This window comes from Aspergillus fischeri, genomic scaffold (genome assembly GCF_000149645.3).
Source record: "Aspergillus fischeri NRRL 181 1099437636264 genomic scaffold, whole genome shotgun sequence".
NCBI classification, from domain to species: domain Eukaryota; kingdom Fungi; phylum Ascomycota; class Eurotiomycetes; order Eurotiales; family Aspergillaceae; genus Aspergillus; species Aspergillus fischeri.
The window spans coordinates 319,241-342,430 of record NW_001509762.1 but is presented as its reverse complement, the minus strand read 5'-3'; the positions used below and the strand labels follow the sequence as shown (position 1 = coordinate 342,430).

Sequence of the window (23,190 nt, the reverse complement as noted above, 5' to 3'; positions counted from 1 at the left end):
TCGCTGAAATTGAGCGAATGATCAATCAGCTCAGACCAAGGAGATAGCTGACTCGAGATATCCATTGCCTTATTCCATCGAATCCCTCAAGTAATGTCATCGTCAACGTCGATGTCGGCATGCTCATCTGCCACAGGGTTCTGCGTGACCTCCGCCGGCTTTGATGTCCGCTTTTTGGTTGCCGGCGCGCCAGCAACATCGACCATAGCATCATCGAGATGGGTATCGTCATCCCGCTCTTGAAGAGCTTCGAACATGGACCCAGATACATTGCGATTCAAAGATTCCCAATCAGACTGAACGACACATGTCAACGTTAGCATTCTCACAGACATAGAGAAGGAACGTTCATACCCTGCGTGCTTTGACATTTTTAGCCCGGGAGACACTCTTAGCCACCTTCTTTTCCAGCTGAGAGTACACAATTTCAGCTCTTTCAATGCCCTTTTGTTGTCTCAGGCGCTGTGCTCTTGTTTTGGCCTTGGCCTTTGATTTTTTCGACACCCCAGCATTCGCGCGTTCGTTCAGAACAGATTCTCGCTGTATGACAGTGTTTTCGGCTCGTGGCAGTGAAGTCAACGACTTGTCGACGTCGAGACTTGGGGAAGCCGCCCGCCGAGCAGCGCGAGAATGTAATGACTTGGCTATAATTCACAGTGACGTTAGCATCAAATCGTACTTTCGCTCATGGTTCCTGCGTAGAAAACTTACGTCTCGCTTTGGCCATTTGTGTTTGTGATAATCGAAATGAGAAATGAAAAAATAGTCAGGACGAAGTTGTTGATGTGGGTGGAGAAACCGCTTATCGATAGAAGAAAAATTCCGGTGACCAACAGAGACCGCAACCGCAGCCCGCGGCTTCTTTTACAGAGGCTGACGCGAGGCGTAAGACGATCCTTGTCCCATACAGATGCAACACATCTTCTTTAACCTTCCCTTCTCATTTGATCCTCCAAAAGCCTCTATGCTGTCGTCGTTCTTTTCTTCTGGTTAGCCATGAATGCTCGAAGAGGGGGATTCGACATCCTCACTCAGAGTCCTTTCCATAACCCTCAAAATAGCCAGCATGAGACGTTTCTGCAGCGGTTGCAGAGTAATAATAACACTCTGACCTACGGAGTTGCAGCTGGCCTTTTGGCTTATTTTGTCTTAAATTACTTCGGAGTTGCGCCGATTTCGATACCACGAGCTTTGTGGAACCTCATAGTCTATTTGACACCGTCTCGAATAGTTGTTGCCCTGGATTCGAAGACATCGAACCTAGATTCAACTGACAAGGGCCTTCTTTCTATGAACTTTCAAGCGAAGAGCGAAGCAATGCAACGTATCCTTGGGCTCAATAACTCCTCCCTCTCCTCCTTCCTTCCTTCTTCTACGACCTTTTCAGGATTCGGTACAGCGTTACTCGGCGCCAAGGACCATCTGCCCCCGGGGCTCGGAAACTGGGACAATTCATGCTATCAGAATAGCATCATTCAGGGTCTAGCATCTCTACACTCTCTTGCAGAGTTCTTGGAGCGCAACATCCGGACATTGGGGGATAAAGGATCCTTTTCGACTCATCAGGCTCTCAGAGGCGTCATCGAGCGGTTAAACAATGCTGATAATCATGATCAGCGGCTGTGGATTCCGGCGGAGCTCAAATCGATGAGCAGTTGGCAACAGCAGGATGCGCAGGAATACTTTTCGAAGGTTGTCGGTCAGGTCGATCACGAGGTGCAGCAGGCTACGAAACGCCGGACGAGGAATTTGGGGTTGAAAATGGCAGGGCCTGTCGAGAACATCATCGGGGCAGAACCACATACGGATGTGGATGGCGCAGACGGTTCATCTCCTCGTGCAGCTGAACGGCATCTGACTCGCAACCCTCTGGAGGGCCTTCTTGCGCAAAGAGTAGGTTGCATGAAATGCGGCTGGACTGAAGGTCTTTCCCTCATTCCGTTCAACTGCCTTACGGTGCCACTTGGAGGGCAACACGAATACGATGTACGACAATGCCTTGATCAGTACATGCACCTCGAGCCCATCGAAGGTGTGGAATGTGCAAAGTGCACCCTTCTACGCGCCAAGGACCAGCTAGAAAATCTTCTTAAACAGATCGAAGAAGACATGAAGCTGCCTGATACGCCTGACTCTTCAAAAGTCTCAGGAGCACTCAGGACCTCCGCTGAAGAGCGATTGCGGGCTGTTGAGGAAGCACTAGAAGAGGATGATTTTGCGGAGAAGACCTTGTCGAAGAAGTGCCGTATTCCGTCCAAGAACCGCGTCACGTCGACCAAATCAAGACAGGCGGTAATCGCGAGGACGCCGAAATGCCTTGTGATACATATCAACCGAAGCATGTTCGACGAGAATACAGGGATGCTCAGGAAGAATTATGCTGCCGTCAGATTCCCCAATGTCCTTGACTTGAATGAATGGTGTCTGGGGACAAAGTCCTCCAGTTGGGGTCAGATGGACATTGAAAGATGGGGCACCGACCCTAGGGAGTCTATGCTACCTGAAGCTGGGTCAGCTTCCGATGTCTCCGGCCGCTTTTTCGAGTTGCGGGCCGTGGTTACGCACTACGGCCGCCATGAAAATGGACATTATATCTGCTACAGAAAATACCCATCAGACCTCTTCCCGGCCCACGTCCCAGACACCGTGCTGGAGGCGGATGGCGAAAAGGACAAAGCTGAACGGTGGTTTCGATTGAGTGACGACGATGTACAAATGGTCAGTGAGGCAAGCGTGATGTCTCAGGGTGGTGCTTTCATGCTGTTTTATGAAGCCGTTGATCGGCAACGCTCAGAATATACTCCGACTCAGGGAACACACGCAGTGGAGGACGAGAAGCTCGAGTCCGTCTGCGATTTAGGAACTTCAAACGATATGTCTACGACGTCTACGATCATCGACGGTTCTCCTGATACGTCCCCGGCGACAAGCGTATCCGCTGCAGACAGATTCGATGTGCCCCTTGACAAGCTTCAGCTTCTGACTGATGATCATGCAAGCTTACTGGGCAAATCTTCTCTTGAGGTCACGCCTTAACTACGGCCTAAATCAACACCTTCCGAATTGTGTATACTGTTTATAATGATACCCCAACTGTGCATGTTTTAGGCGTTCATGGATGATCGTTCTTCTTCCGAGCTTTGCTTTGAAAGTGAACGTGTTCTAGTATAATTCAAGAGACTATCAAAACAAAAGATCAGGTAATACCATTCATACCTATCTCATCGATAAAAAAAGAGCTCTGGAGCTTCGTGGTCCAGGATAATAACCATGTGCAAAAAGTTATTCCGATGCGGGGAATCGAACCCCGAGCTGCTGTGTGAGAGACAGCGATGTTAGCCATTACACCACATCGGATTGTGATGGAAACATTTGACAAATTATATTATATGTCGCAATCCGATATTGAGACTCTCTGACGAGGAATACACTTGTATCCCGACATCTTCGAACTGGTACAGTTTGATATGTAGTCTGATGAAAGCTGAAGAGATCAGATGAAACATAGCTCAGTATGTGCACAAGATGCGACAAGATATAACTATGAGAACCCCAACCCCAACCTAGGCACCCGCTAAAGCAGTAAACCAGCTCGAACTCCTTGAACCCACCGAAAAAAGATAATCGAACAAAATGCAATCAAAAGACCCCAGCACGAGTCATAACATCATGAAACTGCTCCAGTGTAACACCAGCATTCACCCCGGCGCCACCATTCGCCTGAAGAATCATATCCTTGAGCAACTCATCACCAAGGTTATCCTCTTTTAACTCGCGCGCAATGCGCCTCAGATGCCCCAGCGTAATCGGCCCATCTGTCCCTTTCGTGAAAAGCTGGAACGCCGCATCCACCTCTGCGGACATCGCCTCATCAGACCGCGACCTCAATTTCGCCGCCGCGACTGACACAAACGGCGCATACGGGACAAAGCCGGTATTCGTTGGATCGACCGCGGAGAGGATCGAGTGGAGCTCGCTCGAGTCAGAGGGAGGCAGACCTAGCGCTCTTTTGTGCTGCGTCAATACCGCGTTCCACGCTGAGTTTGTAGATGATTGAATGGGGAGGACCTACACGAGCGCTTTGCGCACGTCCTCGCGGGCGATAACACCTTCTTTCTCATTGGGGAATTCTTCGGCTGCGGTTGAGAAGAGATGGAAGACTTCTTTGATCTCGCTTTCTTCTTCGGCGCTGATGTCGTTTTCTTTGGCAAGTTTGGATTGGCGTGCCTTCTTCGGGGCTGATGAGGTGGCGGGGGCGCTGCGCTTCTTGGGGGGCTGAAGGAAGATGGATTAGTGGCGGTGACGATAAAAAAAAGACAGAAGGAAAGTGTGCACTTACCATGTCGCAGGGTTGAAATGCAGAGTATGGCGCTGTTGACTTGGAGATGTTGTCAAAGGAAGAGATGCGGGTGCGGAGAAGCAATGCTCTCCGAGTGGTCCATGGGCGATAGCTTCGCGATAAGATCTACAGAGTTGGGTTTCTACCAGGGGCTGTCTTCAGAATTCATGGGTTCCTTTCCAGCAATTGCGGTTTTGCGTTGGATAATCAAAGGTTTTTTGCATGATAAGATAGCATTCTAGACACATGCCAATATGATAGTATCTGATCGAACATGACGGAACCCTCGTGACGGAGATCGGCTGACGTGATCCAATTGATGCCTGTATTTCCTACAACTTTTGTAACAGATGCAGCCGGTCGATCACATCAATTCTTTTGACAAATCTGAGATAGTTTCTTTTCATTGACATTTGCTTGGGGTACAGGCCGTTGTTGTCAAGTAAGAACTTCATTTGATTCGACTGGACTCGTTCCTGCCTCATCCACGTCAAGATGGATGTAGAGCTCTATGTCTATGACCTCTCCAAGGTATGATTATCTGTAAAGTACTATTTTGCGTATACTAACGTTATCTATAGGGTCTCGCAAGGATGGTATGGCTTTACCGCACATTCCATACCCAGTAGTGGTTGTCCTAACATATTACAGTATTCGTTGGCATTGACTGGAACCTATATTGATGCCATATATCACACGTCTATTGTACTCAATGGCGTCGAGTACTACTTTGGCCAGGGGATACAAACATCTGTCCCTGGCAGTACACATCACGGACAGCCAATGGAGAAGCTGCTTCTCGGGAAAACCGAGCTGCCCATCGACGTGGTCGAAGAGTATATCCAGTCGCTTGCGTCGATTTATACGCCAGAGGTATGGCACTCTTACTCACCCTCGCATTAGGCATAAGCTAAAGCATCACCGGCAGTCGTATGACCTCTTTCTGCACAATTGCAACAATTTCACACAGGATCTTGCAATGTTCCTGGTCGGAAAGAGCATCCCAGAACACATTCAAAACTTGCCTCAGACTTTCTTGAGCACCCCCTTTGGGCAGATGATGAAGCCGCAGATTGAACAGGCACTGCGCGGTGTGACGCAGGCTGCAGCGCCGGCTCCTCAGCCGCTTCCCAGGGCACCAGTCACAGCTGCAGCGCCAGCGCGCCCTGGCACTGTACGACAGGTCAGCAACGTCAGCCAGCTCGAGGAACAACTCGAATCAGCGGTCAAATCGTGTGCAGTCATCTTCTTCACCTCAGCGACATGTCCACCGTGCAAGATTGTGTATCCTACCTACGATGAACTGGCGGAGGAGGCAGGTGACAAAGCCGTCCTCATCAAGGTCGACATCAGCGCCGCCTACGACGTCAGCATGAAGTACGGGGTACGAGCGACGCCGACCTTCATGACGTTCCTCAAGGGCAAGAAACTCGACGAATGGAGCGGTGCAGACCCGGCCAAGCTGCGCGGCAACGTGCGTCTACTCATCGAGATGGCCCATCCGACCCATCGCCATCGCCAACTCCATCTCCCCAGCTTTCAGCGTCATCTATCCAACTTCGTTATGTACAAGAAGGTCCCTCCACTAGACAAACTACTCCAGAAACTCCAGCCGCACCATGAGGACCCGCGTCTCAAGTCCATGATCGCCTTCATCACCGCCCGCTCATCATCAACCACACCCATTAGCCCAGCAGCAGACGTCGCCCTCCCCGACGCCCTCCCAACCTTCGCCTCCTACCTCCAATCCACCTTCCACGCCCTCCCTCCAGAGAACCACTTCGCGCTCGTCGACCTCGCCCGCCTCCTCTTCCTCGACACGAGGGTATCAAGCTTCTTCGCCGAAGAACCCAACCACACCACCCTCCTCACCCTCCTCTCCCCATCCACGAACCTCTCCTCCTGCCCCTACAACCTCCGCATCGTCATGCTCCAGCTCATCTGCAACCTCTTCAGCTCCCCACTCTACCTCGACCATCTCACCACAAACACCGCCAACAACAATAACCTCCACACCACAGTCCTAACCCTCGCAACATCCTCCCTCCTAGACCCGCATCCAAACCTCCGCACCGTCGCCGCCTCCCTTGCCTACAACCTCTCCGCCGCGAACCACAACGCGCGCTTCGCCGGCCACCCCGATAAACTCACCGAGGAGGAACAGGTCGAGGTCACCGCGTCGCTGGTTGAAGCGATCGTCCAGGAAGCGGAGAGCGCGGAGGCGCTGCATGGGCTCTTGTTTGCGCTGGGGTTACTGGTCTACGAGGCGCCAGCGGATGGGGCGGTTGTTGATCTCTGTCGGGCGATGGGGATTGCGGAGACGGTGAAGGCCAAGGGGGAGATGCAGGTTTTTGCGAAGGAGGGGTTGATCAGGGAGGTTGGTGGGGAGTTGCTTGGGAAGGGACTGTAGAGTACTCCATAGATTTTTTCTGATTGCATCTTAGTATATGATAATACAGTAATCATTAGAGGACTGGGTATTTGAATATTACACTGGATTGTATTTATCTAGACTACATTATTCTAACTACTTGCATGGAGAAGATTAAACATATGCATCCGAATTAATAGTATTTGCAATGCTATGCCACCTTATGCGGTGCAGGCTATGCTAGCAGATATGCTTCAAAATCCGACCAGAACACAAAAGCAACGCAAGAGCTGTGATGTAACAGACTCGGGGTATGAGGCGCCAGAACAGGATGTGACCAAGGTACAAGACTGGGTATCTAAACACAGGATATCAAACGCTAAAAACAAGGTAGGACAGATGGTCTCATGCTCGCTGATGATGAAGAAACAAAGAAAAGAATAAGCCCGAAATATCGAGAGGACAGAGCGCCGGCTATGCCCACCAACGCCATCGCGACAACGCATCAGAATAACGAGAAAAGAAAATGTGATGTAAAAGGAGGCAGATAAGACCGGGCCGGGAAGATTCGAGATGGCCATCAGGCCTGGACAGCAACTGCGACAGCATCATCTCCGGTGAGTCATTGTGATTAGGTATAATGACTTGATCGAAGGCGCCTGGCACAATGGCGGTGAGATCGTGAAGATTGATAGGCTGATCCGTGGCGCAAGAACCCCCTGTCAGTATTGCAGAGGAGCGAGCGCCACGACGATAAGCAGGCGAGGGAAGGGAAACAAGGCGGAGACCGGCCAGGAGAAGGAGGGGGATGACCAGTTGGTTTATTTTTTTTTTTTTCGTTGCAATGCGCCGTCAGCGAGGGGGAAATTATGTAATCAGGCCGCCCGTCTCGGGCAGCAAATCACGGCGCACCCGGTCGGCCTTGGAATTCCGCACATCTGCGTCGGCGCAAACCGCACCAACCAACCAAGTCGCCGCATGAGACCCTGAGTGATGCACGTGCATATTCTCTCTCGCGTCATCCCAGAGACTCGCCCTTTGCTCATCCTTTCCAGAAAGGTCCAGAGCAGGTGCCTTCCAGTCTGCATCTGACAGCAGGCAGATGCTATCATTTGCTGCGGTTCGAGGAATAGGAGTGCCGATAGCTGATGAAGGAGGTTCAAAATGGGAAAATGAAAAAGAATCGAAAGCGCTATGTAGTGGCGATGCAGCTGACATGCCAGAACTCCGGAGACCGATGAAACAAGTTGTAAAGAAAAGACGTGGGGTGGACCAAGGCGCGAGCAGTGGGGGTATCACAGTATCATGACGATTATGGTGTAACAAAAGTAAGAAGCGATGACAAACACCCCAATGCTCTAAGAACGACTGGAAATGGTTCTGACGAATGTCGCGCGTTTCTTCCTGTCCGAAAAAGTTCTGCGCTTCTTGCTCTTTGTATTCTCCTTTTCCGCTGCAGCCATCTGAGCTACACGGAGAGCTTGCTGAGCGCGCGCATGTGCTTGAACTTGAGCCAGGAAACGGGCGCGATGAGCTTCTTCTTCGGCAGCAGCGCGCACCATCTGGATCTGTTGTTCGGTGGTCAAGGAATGAGCGCCAATGGCCGGTTCCTGAGCAGCGGATTCCTCTTCAATAGCGGACTCTGAGGAGGAAGCAGGGCCACTGGAGAACAGTAGGTCCTCGTCCGAGAGGTAAGCAGAAGCAGTGGATCCCTCCGAGTCTGAGCTCAGCAGACTGGGACGCTTGGGCCAAGAGGGAAAAGCACAGGCGCTGCTCATTCCAAGGACATCAGAGAAGGAGGTCTTGCGGGGATGAATATCGAGTAGAGTATCGTTGTCCAGAGATGGGGGAGGGGCTCTAGGAACCTCCGAGTCGAAGGAGTTGAAGTACCCATCGCCCATAAAGCTGTCCGTGATCGTGGAAACATGGTTGATGAGGGTTGGGCTGGCTTCGCTCGGAGTGGACCTGATGCTGGACTGGTTGTGACTGAAAGCGAGGCAGGGATACATTGTTCCGGTGTGTTTGGAGTGTCTTCTCTGTATCTTGGTAGAATTGGAACCGGTGTGATACCAAGGAGAAGGTGTCGCGTTGGAAGCAGTCGAAGATGTAAGCGTATGTGGAAGTGTGTAAGAGTATGGAGAGTGGAGAGGAGATGGTGGAATCAAAAGGATAAATACTCTTTTGGCAAGAGTGAATGGGGTTGTTGTTGTTGTTGCTGCTGATGAGAAGATGGCAGAGTAAATAATGGGTATCTGAGTATATGTATATAGATAGATGGCCAGATCGATGATCGGGGAAGTCTGGACTCCCTTGCATATCCCAACAGATAAGGCGTCGCGGGGGTTGGAAAATAACAAAATAAAAAATAAAAGAAAAACGAAAAATGCTTGGGCTCCACCACTCTGCAATCAAAAATACCACACAGGTGCAGAAAATCGGGTGTATATTTTCTTATTCCTGATTTAAAACTGCCGCCCGAAGATCCAACGATCAAGTGCTGAAAGGGGTCAGTGACAACAGTCTGCGACAACGGCGATCAGGCGGAAGGGGCGCTCCGTATGTATGCAATAGATGGTTGGATGTGAGAAAGAGATGGTATGAGTCGAAGGTCTTAAGCGTAGTGGTAGTATACAGGTCGTCGAAATTGACCAGTCCAGTTTGGTATGGATGTGGAAGGATACTGCGAACCCATATTAGGTACTTCGTTCTTTGGATGTGAAGTTGTTTGACAGAGAGTAGAAACAATCTGACAGCAGAAGATCCTGGTCCAGTGGGCGTGGATCTATCTTTTTCTATTCCTTCTGGCCTTTGTTCGTTGCATTTATTTAATTTCTTTCACCCGAATATTTCATTTTATTTCTTATTTTTTATTTCTTTATTTTAATTATTCCGGTCTATTTATTTATTTATTTTTCCTTTCGCCGGACCGCGGGCCGGGGAAGATCGGATTTGGGGGCGGGCGTGGGGAAGAAGGGATAAATCATAAATGGAAGGAACGGTCAGCAAGAAAATAAATAAAATTAATAAAATCATCCAGAATAATTAATTATTCTCTTGAGGAAATTCCCGGAGGAATAGTCCCCCCAAAACAGAAGAGTATTATTTCCCATTACGGATATTATTATCATGAGTGCCGAAATAGAACCCCGTGCAATCTGACCGACTCTAATTCAGCGTCTGACAACTATATACGAGCTTCAAATGCAACGCCAACAGCAGCCTGAACTTCCACAAAGTAGCATCACTTTTTTCAAGACAAGAGTAAGACAGGCCCCCATTCCTGACTGTCGTTTCATCCCGACAAATCTATTTGGGGTTTGATCGAATCCTGGAGTGAAGGCTGATATCTAGTGGTGGTCAACATGGTCGCCACTTCTCTGGTGGTCGATTCGAACACATCATTGCTCGCCAGTTACCACATGTGCTCCGTATCAAACTTGGAGAGAAAAAAGTAAAAGAAAGCCACCTTCTACCCTTGCGACAATCAAACCACTTCCTTTTGACACCCAACGCGCCTGTATTTCTTGCGGTCAACACCTTGAAAGCTGATTGCTGTATTCAAGCTCAAACAGAAATGTGCACGGTCGAATCACACAACAGGGATGATAGCTCGATTTCACCGCTCCTACTGTTTGACGCATTCCTCGCAGCGGATGCACGATGCGACAGAGATACGTACAGCGGGCGGATGCAAGTCCGCAAGTTCACACGGGAGTATATACTTATCGATGGTCCAGCCAGAGTTCAAACTACAAACGTTGCGCGTAGATAGGTAGAGGCCGAGTGTTCAGGCCCCGATCGGTGTGTTGTTTCCTGGCCATTCTTTCTGGCGGTCAGGGCGACAAACAAAAAGTCGGGGAGATGATTGATTTTTGCAATGCTGAATAGTGAAGTCTTGATCTCTGCCCAAGCTCATTTGTGCTGGCTTCTGAATACTGGGTGTACAGACTCCTGATCGTGGCTTCCAAATAACGAGCTAGGAAAAGAAAAGAATGCCTTACCTCTCTATCCCTAAAAGCGCGGTAAATTGCGCGGCATCCGCGGTGGAGATCCGGCTATTTGTTAAAGAGTTAGTGCGCATGCGTCCTTATTTCGGTCCTTATTTTATGGTCCTTCGGTCGCATCTCGCGGTCGCGGCAAAATTCATTTTGCCATGCCCACGGCCATAAGACCAAGCCAAACCCTCATTTTGCCTTAACTCGAGTACAAAGAATTGCAGTCTTTTGAGATGAACTGTGACCAAATCAGATTGCTTCTCCCTGCTGAGATGTCCGCCCACCTGCCGAGGAAGTGAGGCATCCATCCCCCACAAAAGAGCGACCGGTGGTACCTCGGCGCCTCAAACACATGATAACTCAAACCCAGACCATGGGACGGGGGCGCGGAGCTCTTTGACTCGGCTTCGAAAGACGTCGAGACGCGTCAAATCCATTAATTAGGTTATTGAACCGTGTCTTTGTCTTCAACCCACCCCCGCTAAATACCATATTGCAGCCCTCTGAAGTAACCTATGATAAATGAGAAGCCTATGAGTACGGGGAACTGGAAGTAACCTCGTCGCTAGATTGTAGGAACTCTATGAGGCGTAACTAGGCACTTCTGTCCCATCCAACGGCCTCCGACCCGCGTCTCCGGAAAACTCCCCGTCTTGGGGCAACACTAAGTTACACTCCAAGGCCACCAGGATGAGACATATGAAACACGCCTCCTTCGCCAGATTGGATCTTCCCGTGACTTCAGCCGAGCTTGTGACTGGTGGAATTATGCTCATGATACCTAGGTAGCTGGACGGAAAAACGGAGGGCGACTCCCTCGGCAGGTAATGTTCCGTCTGCTCGTACCGAATACGCAATACAGTTTAGTTCTTTGTCCATAGAGAAATGAATGGCCCCTTCTAGGCTGATGACAACAAACAGAAGGGAAGTATGATTTCTTTGTGTCGCAAGTCAAGTGCATTCCGCCGCAGAAACTCCCCTGACTAGAAACAGAAGTACTCCGTGCTACCAAGCGCCAAGCATAGGAGGCTGTCACATATCGGAGCAATGTCACAAGCAACGAGGAATCACAATCAAGATGACACATGTCAGATGGAGTCGCACTCGGAAGTGACCCGTGAAGATGGTCAACCGCTGCCTGACGAGAATATGCCCCTGATTCACTCTTAAGATGAGTTCAGGATGTTTATGGCGGGAGCACATGTTAGGAACGGGTCCGAAGTTCAGGGCAATTCCACTTCTCAGCGACTAGCTCCTCCTCATGTTCATCACAACTTGTACCCGAGGGGAGGGGAGGTCTCCCCTAGATACCGACACCGACGCCCAAAATCTGAGAACCATCCAGCTGGGTACGCCTTAGGAGCAAAGTACTTTGGTTAAGGCAGCGATGAGCACACTACTGATTTAGATAGTACGGACTATTCTGTATAGAGTCCAAAGCACCGTGTTACATTCCCGATCGAGCAATCAACTTAGAATCACGATTACCTGATTGGGAAAGGTGTATCGCCCTCCACGCACCAGTACTTTTATCAACCCGACAATGTGGACGAGCCATCAAAATTTGTGATTTCAAATTCGACTCCACAGGTACTTTAAACACCTGAAGAATATGACAGCTACAGCTCATTTCGACGCTGTAAAAGAGACCTAAGTACACTGGATGTATCGACTGTTAGTATCAATCACCAGGGGGTACCTCGTACTCACTTATCCCGAGGTTCAGGATCCCAAAAGTCTAGACCCAGTCATCGAATCTACCTATCGATCACGAGCAATCAAAACAAAAGGACATTGGAAGACTAAGACCCAATCACCGCCCAAACAGTTCAGCCACCGCGGAATTTCTTCCACATACCCCGGGGGAGCCACATCGACGATCGCACCCGTCCAGGCGGATACATCTATCCTACTAGTCAACAGTAGTTTACTTAGAGCGGTAGCGATCATTAAAAAATAGAGCTAAGGGTCGTTCCGTTGCTTTGTTTCCGTCTTTTTGTTTTCCGCTAGACATCACATTACGTCTTCTTGTAGACCCAATAATTAGACATTGCGATCAATCAACTTTGGCAAAAAGTACTCCCTTGGAAAAAGGGACAGGGGGAACGGGATGGGCCGCGGAAGAGGGTCCCAGCTTCCAGGAGACAGGGCCCGGAATTGCGGAGATTGATGTCTGATGGATACTCACTTTGACGGGATTTACAATAGTGTAGGCCCAAGCTATGAAAGACGGTGATGGGAGGCGCGAATCCCGGATCAAGGGATGACTACTCATACTACTATTGTCGAACGCTGTGTCCGACCGTGGGAATGCATTGACCAAGGCGGATATGTGTCCGTCCTGGATATGGCAGTTTCCCTGATTTGGTCAATAAAGGAGACGGTCTATAAGGACAGCAGGGTCCTGTGTCTTCACAAGTTTCTTCTAGAAGGGGAATATGTGCATTGAATTCAAGGTATGTTGCATCTCAAGTTTATTGATCGATAACTGTTTGATGACGACGACTATCTGTCCATTCCCTCCCATGTTCAGTGGCTCCTTCATTCCATTACCCGTAGGCCAAAGCCCCCGGCGACAGAGCGCAGGTACTTCTGTACTACTAATTAGGAAATATTGATACCTTGATGGCTTGATTGATTGATGGTAGATTATCAAGGGCGCCGCTGCAGCTGCAGCACCCCAGCATTCCGGGATCACCATCCAATCCTCCCCGACATTCCAGATCGCAGAGATCAGATTCGTAGGCCCATGATCCCGGATTCAACCCTGCAGTTCCACCCACTTACAGCTCTTCATGTAATGCATGTATAATTATTTAATTACCTGGCCCACTATCCATCCCTTCTCGACAGTCGACACAAGTCCCTTAACCTACCTTGCTCTGCACAGTGTACACAAACAGACACACCGCATTACTTAGCCAATAATTATGTACCCCGTATGCGCCGCACATTGCACACATACAACACCCACACACATACACATCTGTGCGGTGCAGGGTACGTACATTAGCCACCCTCCCTTGCCACACGCCATACTCCAGCATCAAAGGCGCCAAATGAGCGGTGATTCACCGCTTCCTCCATGATTGGATTCCAGCCCGCCATGCCAGCGACCGACGGGAAATGAAGGGTTTGATACCTGTCGATGTATGAAGGAGCTTAGATCGCTCAGGCATTACCGACTATCAGCCACATTTATGTGGATGACCTGTGGCTGCTGCATCTGCGACCGGGGTGGAGGTCTTAGAACAACTGTAGATTGAGTCTGTCAATCTAGGGCTGTAGCTTCCAACTCTGATTCTGGAGTCTGGAATCCGGTGCAGTCACCGCAGCATGTGAGGCGACTGTTGGTGCATATCATCGTACATATGGTCCTATGGAGCAGTAGCACTGCGTGGCTCTGGACTCTCTGGAGCTACCACAGTATGGCCCGAGCGGAGGAGTCCGAGCTCAAGCTCAAGCTCTTGCCAGTATGGGGTAGACTAGTTGTACCTAAGAACATGGAGTGCGTACAGTATGTATGTCTCGCCTGTAATCTGTACATCATATTCATAAGGTATTCTTCCTCACGTCTGAAGACAAGCCAGAGTCAATCCCACTCTCCGCACTCCCCAGAGTTACCAGTTACCACTACCCCATACATTCTAGAGAAAGACAATAGTACATATTCCCCCCGCACGGATCTCCAACTTCGTGCAAGGCGCTTCCGACCCAGGAAAAGAGGATACATAGAACGGGACCTCCTCGCAGCGGAAGCTGCTTCCAGCTCGAGCTACAGGCCCAGTTTCCAGGAGCAGGCGGAAGTATCGCGATCCCTTCCGTCCGCAAAAGGGCCCCGGATTCCAAATCCCAGGTCATTTCACTAATAACTTAAAACCTCGGACAGAGCTTCAACTTTTTGCAGCTTCCCCGGGCGATCACTCGCTGGATAGATCATATTATTAATCGTATTTCATCTGAGCTCGGGGAATGGGAGACATGTGGCGAACACAGTCGGCGACTCACGGCGACTCCCGGTGCCATCTGCACTGATGGACTTTTTTGCTATCGACTGGAGTAGTAGCAATAATGATACCTGGTTTACTCCTTGATGGTCATCGTTATTCAGAGGCGGCCAGCCACACTCGTCATTAAGGATGATGTCGATGCCTCGGTCCTGTTCATATGATGGCAGTGATGCTGTCCACCGGTCGCATCCTTTTTCCGAAATATTACCGTCTGCTGTCTGCTAAGATACTTTATTGATGTTGACTGACGTAGTCGGTGATATTTTCTTCTTTGGTTCGTAGGTAGCTTTACGGAGTACTCCGAAGGTATATCCTTCAAGCCGTATCAACCGAGGTAAGCATCAACATCGGATAGAAAGAGTGGTGCTCCGGAGGGCCGAGTAATTTTAGGATATCACTTATTCCATTTGACAGCTGATGAAGTGGCGAACAGCTTCATTCATGTGTAAAACCACCGAATTCCTAAACATGTCTCGAAGGTGGTGCTCGTTGTCCAATACCTTGTTCAGCTGGCGTAATCGGGTTGGATGGGTTACACGAGCAACCAGGGAAGTATCGAAAAAGCTGACATATTACTACTGTGCTATTGTCAGATAATACTACGGTGATAACACACGCGTCAACTCTAGTCATTTCTGTGTCAGACCAACATCCGTCAGCAACAATTACATTATAATGCTGTCTCATATCACGCCGAATCAATCTCACCCACATATCCACCGTATGGAGTACGCAGTGGAGTACCCCGTTAGATATTTATGTCCTCGCGCGAACCCCACCGAAACCCCATAAGGCTGACTGCTTACTCGGTGTCTTTCGGATGCTTCGATATCAGTACTTATATAGCACCAACTATCTATAGAGTAATACGCCCATTATCACATCATCATCATTAAGGATACATGAGGCGTGGTTGGCTCAAATAAAGCACACCTCAACCGCCCATGTAACCGTGACTGGGGTGAAGCGTCAGCGTCCGACGACGGATATCTATCTGTGAATGCCTCTAAACACTGCACGTTCTACTGTCTTGCAGGCTTCAAGCATGCTGAGGTTTTGCCGGGCCGAAGGGAATATCAAGTGGTGGTTATGGTCTTACTATGCTCCGCGCGCAGGGCCCAGGATCCAGAGGAACTGAAACAGAACTGTATATCAAGTAGCCTTCATCCGGCCTCCTGATTCATCGTTCAAAGAGCTTCATACCAGCAGGTTAGAAAGCAATCAAGCTCTTCATTACCTCGCGTACATGGTTTATATCAGCTATACAGAGTATCAGTTATCAGTCTCTATAAAATCAGTTATCATCACTGTAGATAACTACACATTGGATGTACTTGTTGAGCATCATTTCCCCTGATTCTGGGCAGCTATTTCCCACTTCAATACTAAAGCTTTTCAGGATTGCTCCCATACGCAGTTCGCCTACTAAAAGAGTAATCAAAAGCAAGACAAGAGTAATTATCACTTAAATGGATTTGAGTAAAGTCAAATCTTCTACTTGTTTCAGTCCGTTTGCATGAGAGGGACATTATATGGCCTACATGAGTATATTTATACACTCTTACCCTTCACTGAATTCATCACTCAACTCAAAACTTCTGCTTTCTTACACATTCTAAGTGACTATCAACTCTTTGACAGCCAAGATGAAGCTGACTTCTACTGTTACCTTTTTCTCTATCATATCAGTTGCCTTTGGCGCATATATATGCCACTCTAACCCTACCGGGCTATTCCTACACTGCAAATACTAGCTAATGAACTAATATTTCATAGTATTGTACCCCTGGGCTTGGGAAGCATGGTATTTGCACTGCATATAGTGATGGCGATCCTGGAGTTCTTGAATGCACCGAGGTAAATCCCCCCCTGAATATCAAGTTATCACGTTATCTTGTCTTCTGAGAAAGCTTTATAACACCCATCCGCCGGTGAATCAGAGTGACTGAGATACTAACTGATGAAACAGGATTGCTCAGACCACTATTAACCTTGTGAACCTTATGGAAAAGAGGAAAAGGCCCACTGTTGGTAGGTGCTTAGCCGGAGCACTTAGCTGTTCTCATGGATGGAGGGTTTAGAGAACAGCATGCATCACTCAGGACCGCTGACAGGGATTGTATGTGTGTTGTGAAGGTGGGAGCAGGGGTCCAGATGTTCCAGAACATTTCTAGACGTTCTACTCCCCTGTGCTCAAGAGTGAAAGTGGGGTTGGATGATGGAGACGATGATTACCGACAGTGAGAGTGGGATGGCATCTTATTTAGCTACTCCGTACATCAAAGAATGGAGATGATACCTCGCTTGACCTGGCTGATATGGCGAAGAATACTCCGTAGAGTAGATAGATATCTACGGCGTGGGGGAATTTCGACCAAGCGCTGTCTCCGCTGTATTTATTCCACGTGTAGGTCTCGAGCTTGGGGCAAGTGTCATTCGCCGTTGATAAACTACCAAGTTTTTCAAGTTTTTGCTACTCTAGAGTGCAATGTGTTCGGTTGTCCTCCGTACGCTTAGGAAGGATTTCGATCAAGAGACCAAGCTGCGTGTCGGTTGATTCCAACAGCAGCGATGACGCCGGAAACAAGAACTCCGTAATCTTATCCTTTTGAACCACTTCCATAATTCAATCCTAGCCATCAACCTCCGACCCTCTCCGACGAGAACCACCATGGCTCTGTTGCGTTTCCATGCGGTTCTCTTCAGGAGAATCAGGATTTTTTGACCGTTGTTAATTCAGCCAGTTCTCCATGACTCAAACCAGCGGTGAATGGCCTAGGCCAAAGCTTCCGGTTAATCGCCGGATGATTCTGGATCCCCGCTTCGGATGGAGAAAGGTGTAGAGTTTGCCCGTGCAGGGAAAGGGCCGTTTCCCCGGTCTGCCTTTCTGGGCGCGGTTAAATGGTTGTTTGTGAGTTTGGTTCGTAGCCGAAGTTTTCTAGCCGAAGTTAATTGCTGTGGTCTTGTAGATCTGGCCTCGTCTCGAGGTTGATTAGTTCCTAAAGCGATAGCACAGGCTGTTTGACTCCCTTCCTTCGTTGATCATCGGTGCAAAGCAGCAGCCCAAGCCCTCTTTGAGCGTCAAAGTCAAAGGAGTACGTGGTACTAATCCTCTAATGTCAGCCCCTGGAAGAGAAGTTCATCAGGAGGTAATGGCCCCAACGGACGACCATAAAGAAATTGAAACGGCTGTTTGGGACGGCATTACGCATCCTCGGTGCAGACGTCCTCGTCCTCTATGAACTACTGGCTTACTGGAGCTTAAGAACGCCATCCTGGAGCGGGCTGGAGCTGAGAACATGCAGAATACTATTCGAGACAGCAGTGAAGGATTTATGCCCACGCTACTCCGTACTGACCCCTATTGTCTGCATCATTCCACCAGTTCCTTCTGCTGATCACTCCTGCAAAGCCTCTATCCTTACTCCCCCCGATCCAGTCAGGGTGAAGTGTCACTGTTACTCCATGCATGAGAGAAGAAAGACTGTGGGAAAATGGTCGTGCAATCCGAAAACAGCGGGAAGGGCGCAGCCTGTAAACTTTGGGGTCACTCTATCTAAGCCTCAGAAGGAAGTGCGTTTGACTATTTCGGTAGCTAGAATGTTCTGCTGATGATGGAAGCTCATGTTCTCCTGAAATGGTCATTTGCAATCGCAAGAACCCTGCGGTTCGTCTATCCAGCGGCAGTTGGTTGGCTATAGGGGATCAACAACTCATCTTGAAGGACTATCGACATAGGGAATGGAATAGAACTATCTACAAAGAAGATATCAGGGGGTGTGCCACAAAATACCCGTAAAATCTGCAAGATTCAGGATCCGTTGCTTTTAACACAGATCGCGACAGGTCATTCTAATTCCGAACCTGAGGATCATCGTGGCTCTGGCCAGTCACCGGGACTTGATGTTTCGTGCAAAATCAGATTGAACTTTTGGCAATGAGTATGAATCCATCGTGCTCTTTCATCGTGACATTGAGATGCTCAGAGAAATTCGTCATCATTAAGAAAGCCTGCGCAGCGTCCAACTCAGGAAGATACTAAACTGAGGCGTATGCCGGCCATCTATCTACAAAGTCCCACAGCTGATGAAGTAGGAGCTATACTCGATGTACAGAAGGATTGAGTGTGCCATTGCTTCGTTGTTCCTGCATGAGTTGGTGCTTTCATCTTCCAACATGGAATGGATCTGAGACTGCTTAGGAATGAAGATGTCTCACTACTCAACTACCTCTCAACCAAGGTGCTCATTTCTGATCTCCACCAACTCGTGACGAGCACGATGACAACTTCTCATCAGTCCATACATTCTTACACGGAAATCGGTAACGTAGTTGTCCGCATCTACCTTCAAATCGTAGACCTATTTCCATGGAAGTACCGGGGAATCATCTTTGGGGTATGGAACTAGTTCGTAAGCCTCATGCTCCTGCAAGTGTGTCTAGTTGCGGACGCATTGCAGACTCCTAGTGATTCTTAAATTGATATCCCATGGCTTCCCTGTGCCATGCCCACCGTATTATGAGGGGCTATCAAAGAGATTCTTTGCTCCGTTTTCAGAATCTGTGGGGTGGTTCCTTGTAGATAATCAGGGGAGTCGGTACTTGGGCTGCCGTATGGAGGAATGTTGGTGCTGTCGGGCACTTGGCCGAAGCTGCCTCTTCTTCGCTTTTACCCCTCTCATTTGTCAGTAATTTTTTCTAGGAATAACACTGGATGGCACAAACATCAGAAGTTTGCGGACGGGATACGTCTCCGCACAATGTCCAAACGGCCTGCTTCTCGCTCCGTCAACTTGGATGCCAGGAGTCCAAGCCTGTGACTAATTGGTCAGCTGCAGCAATGGAGAACTCATAATTCCATCCAAGTCCAGTCCAACATGGCCAGCCAGGATTCCATTCCCCCAGAAACCAGGAGACCCCACAGAGGCGCCCGGTGAAACTCTCCATCCTCAGTTAGGCTGGACTGGAGTTCTCTCGACCAAAAGGGACTGTCCTGCGTGATGAGCGTTGCACACCACTACAAAGTGGACTGGCAGAGAAGCCTTAAATCGTATTTCTGCAGCGCTGTAGGTTTCGATCTCTGTTACTTGCCATGTCGTGTATCATGGCGATGAATGACGAGACGGAGGCGACGATGGGTACACATCCGTTGCCGGCTGTTTTTTATATGATCGAGTAAGGTCTTTATTGCTGCGTGTCAACTCGTCGCTGCCTTCTCTAACGCCACCCAGATTATGGTTCCGGTGAAGTGAACTGGGTTTTTTCTACTTCAGTCATTCTGGAGTTGAAGGCGCCCTTGGTAACAGAACTTGGTGGCGTGGGGTAACTGGGCAGTGACAATCGACTTAAACAGTCTCCAGGACCACCGCAGGGTCCATGTGTGCGCGCGCAGGAACCAAGCGTCCGGGAGCATCTCCACTTTCTGGGGGGACACATAATGTGCTTCTGTTCGCACCTTCTTTGAGGGGGATTTCACGGCGATCTTGGGAGATTAAAAACATCACTTGGTAGATTCTCAAGCTTTGTTGTATTACCATGATGTGCTAATAAAGCATTAGTTAGGACAATCAATCAGTGCAGACTAGTACAGTTATAGAGAGAGAAGAGTAATAACTTACGGCATTTTGTATTTTGTGATGTGGTCAGTTTAAGGAAGTCATATGGTAGTGCCTGATCAGAAAGTTGGTTTTCACTCGTACTTATCCAGCTCAGGATCCCAGCCGGCAACTTTATCAGAACGCAAGAGCATTTCGCACCCCGATTGGCCTAAACGCAGTTTGCGCAAGACCCCTTGTAGAGAGCGCAGTCGTTGTGAACGGGAGCTTACTGTTCTTGAATGAAGGTGGAGGGAGAGTTTCATCCTTCAGGCATGCAAATCTTTGCATACCTCTTGCACGCTACCGTGCCTGCGAACTCTTCATGAGGGAGGCACTTCATTGACTCCCATGTCTATTATATGATGGCATGCCGTTCTAGGAGAACCAGTGCGACTGGTCCTCGCTGCAACAGACGTGTTCCCTGGCTTCGGCAGGAAGATATTCTGCAGGTCACACCGCGGGTAGCAGATACTCGCCAAAGGTCATCGCTCGAGTACTTTGCAAAGAATTGCCCCTCCCTCGACCCCATGTCAATGTTCTTCACGTTGCAGTAAAAGCGCGCAAGGGGACTAGGACAGGTGAAACCTATCACACCTCAAACATGTGGCTGCCAGACTTTGTAAGTCCAGTAGATGGCGCTGCTGTTGTTGGGATTCGCCCATACAATGTTGCACTCGCGAGGTTGGATTATAGCACCTTGGTAACTTTTTATATAATCTCGAAAATAGAGAGACAATCGGGAATAATCTGGTACTCGGTTCCTCACTGGACGTGTTCCACCAACATTCCCAGTGTTGATGTGATAATGTCTCTGCAAGCGGGTAACGTCTCTCTGCCTAGGTCCTCCGAAGGTCAGATTATCTTTGGCACAACTGACCTGAACGGTTCCTCTGCTAGCGGAGTGCCATGGGGAGCGCCTTCACAGCCAACGCCTCTCCTGTTGGGTCTGATAAATCGGTAAACTTAGTGTCAATCCGGGAAGATTGGCTTATTGCATTTCACAATGACCGGGACGTTGATGTGTGCGGCCTCGACCATCCAGAGATCCTTGTCCTGGAGTAGACAGGAGTATGACTCCGATAATCCTACTTCGAAGGAATGGTAGGCAGAGGTTACCCGTTTGTTTTGATGTAAAGTCGGGTTTCTTGAACGACAGACCGTATGGAGGTGCGAATGAGTCAAATCCTACAGGACTCTGTCAGATATGCAAGAAGCTGAAGAGGACGTAACCCACCAGTGTTAGCCATGAAATTCATATCCTCCAATTAATCTGCAGTCAAAAACCTCGCCGCCGAGCGCCCTCCATGTGATCTTGTGTATCCACTCCTTCTCCTGTCAAGGTAGTGGGTTGCAGACGTGCGGTACTCCGAGAAAAAAAAAAAAAAAAAAAAAAGACGTAATCTTGAGGCGCTATAAACACGTTGCATAGCTTTGAGTGGGGACCTAGGTCGCTGAGGGCGTACAGCTTGAGACCACCCACGGGATCTCGTTCGTCCGACCACTGGTATGGGAATTGCAGTTTGTTCTTGATAGACGCAGGTCACATGAGGGTTCCGACAGGAAGGAACATTTGCATTGGACTTTATGCACTGCTGAGGACCTCATCTTCCCGTCGGGGGTGGCTTCGCAGAAACCGCCAAGATTGGCAGCGCCAGCGTTTATTCGCCAGCTGTGTCATGGCATCCTTTGTGGTCGATGTCGGCCACCTGGTAATTGGGAAGAAGGGTAGTCTGAGATGCTGTAGTAGAAGATCCAAGCGTTAGATATATAGCTGGGTTCTTTAGCAACCTGGGGCCTGGGTTATCAATGCATGTCTCACTTTATGAAAGGAAGGAAGTCTCTGGAATTTTCCCTCTAGACCATGCTTTGCCATTATGCAACTAACCAGTCCGCAAAGGGAGAGAGTATATTCAAAGAAACTGGATATTGGAGGTTGAGAGAACAAGACCCCCGACAGGAGCAATCTGCAGGGGAAGTGGTAGATTCGCTCCCAGAAAGAATCAAGCTTTTAGTGAATAACTTGACATCTCACGAATGAGCTTGATTCACTGCTAAAAATCAATCAGGCGATTAGGTTCAATATCCTATTATTGTCTGGGCTTATGTGAATACGAGGCTGATCGCCATTTTGTATGCGCGATTTTCCTTGACAAAATGCCTCATCCAAGAAACATAAAAGCAATCCGCCTCAGGAATTTTTTATGTATATACTCAAGCCAAACCTCTTACTACGTATCATGCCTCCATCCAGATCCCAAGACAACACCCCCTCCTGCTTCACCGACACCCACGGTGTTATCACCACGACAACCAACGACCTCCCCGGCTACAAAATCACCAAAGTCCTCGGAACAGTCTACGGCCTCACCGTCAGAACCCGCAATTGGGGCACTGATCTCGGCGCGATCGTGCGCTCGTCTGTGGGCGGTGAGCTCCGCCCGTTCACCAATCTGATGTATACGTCGCAGAATGAGGCCGTCGAGCGACTAGTCGGAGAATGTATGGGGCGCGGGGGGAATGCAATCGTTGCGATGAGGTTCGATGTCTCGAGTATTGGGGCTTGTTCGCAGGTGTGTGCGTATGGGACTGCTTGTGTGGTGGAGAGGATTGAGGGGTAATGGGCTAGCTTGCCTTGTCTTTGGTGATCAAGCATGTTACAAAGTTTGACTCGAGTACTGAAGGGTTTAGTGGTCGAGACTTTCTTGCGGGGCCCTAATCATCAAAAGGTTCTGTATAGGTATATAGATTAATGGGGTTCTTCATCTAGTCCCGGCGTACTCGCAGATTGAACTATGAGACCGTGAGAGAAGCATACGACACAGGATTGAACAGTGGCTCATCCGGAGACTGTCAGCTTTGAGACTTCATTAAATGAACG

At 49.1% G+C, this 23,190-nt stretch overlaps 6 protein-coding genes and 1 non-coding gene across 7 annotated transcripts, besides 2 other annotated features; 3 read left to right on the top strand and 4 right to left on the bottom strand.

The window, feature by feature from the left end:
* Positions 1-86: 86 nt before the first annotated feature.
* Positions 87-727, bottom strand: NFIA_073430 (Alb1 domain-containing protein; the record flags this gene model as incomplete). Its single annotated transcript, XM_001259323.1, has 3 exons — positions 87-296; positions 355-644; positions 712-727. The coding sequence occupies 3 exons, from the start codon at positions 725-727 to the stop codon at positions 87-89; spliced, it is 516 nt and encodes a 171-aa protein (XP_001259324.1).
* A 563-nt stretch (positions 728-1,290) lies between these two features.
* Positions 1,291-3,036, top strand: NFIA_073420 (ubiquitin-specific protease UBP1; the record flags this gene model as incomplete). Its single annotated transcript, XM_001259322.1, has 1 exon — positions 1,291-3,036. The coding sequence occupies one exon, from the start codon at positions 1,291-1,293 to the stop codon at positions 3,034-3,036; it is 1,746 nt and encodes a 581-aa protein (XP_001259323.1).
* Positions 3,037-3,285: 249 nt separating this feature from the next.
* Positions 3,286-3,357, bottom strand: NFIA_073410. The gene has a single exon. It is a non-coding gene; the product is annotated as a tRNA-Glu (tRNA).
* Positions 3,358-3,639: 282 nt separating this feature from the next.
* NFIA_073400 (EF-hand superfamily Ca2+-modulated protein) lies at positions 3,640-4,342 on the bottom strand (the record flags this gene model as incomplete). The annotated part of the gene is made up of 3 exons (XM_001259321.1): positions 3,640-4,006; positions 4,073-4,275; positions 4,340-4,342. 3 exons carry the CDS (start codon positions 4,340-4,342, stop codon positions 3,640-3,642), a joined length of 573 nt encoding a protein of 190 aa, XP_001259322.1.
* A 492-nt stretch (positions 4,343-4,834) lies between these two features.
* Positions 4,835-6,749, top strand: NFIA_073390 (bifunctional C97 family peptidase/thioredoxin family protein; the record flags this gene model as incomplete). The annotated part of the gene is made up of 3 exons (XM_001259320.1): positions 4,835-4,870; positions 4,991-5,212; positions 5,310-6,749. The coding sequence occupies 3 exons, from the start codon at positions 4,835-4,837 to the stop codon at positions 6,747-6,749; spliced, it is 1,698 nt and encodes a 565-aa protein (XP_001259321.1).
* Positions 6,750-8,068: 1,319 nt separating this feature from the next.
* Positions 8,069-8,719, bottom strand: NFIA_073380 (uncharacterized protein; the record flags this gene model as incomplete). The annotated part of the gene is made up of 1 exon (XM_001259319.1): positions 8,069-8,719. One exon carries the CDS (start codon positions 8,717-8,719, stop codon positions 8,069-8,071), a length of 651 nt encoding a protein of 216 aa, XP_001259320.1.
* Positions 8,720-9,562: 843 nt separating this feature from the next.
* Positions 9,563-9,622: a microsatellite.
* Positions 9,623-21,683: 12,061 nt separating this feature from the next.
* Positions 21,684-21,705: a microsatellite.
* An 844-nt stretch (positions 21,706-22,549) lies between these two features.
* Positions 22,550-22,930, top strand: NFIA_073370 (YbjQ family protein; the record flags this gene model as incomplete). The annotated part of the gene is made up of 1 exon (XM_001259318.1): positions 22,550-22,930. One exon carries the CDS (start codon positions 22,550-22,552, stop codon positions 22,928-22,930), a length of 381 nt encoding a protein of 126 aa, XP_001259319.1.
* Positions 22,931-23,190: the final 260 nt, after the last annotated feature.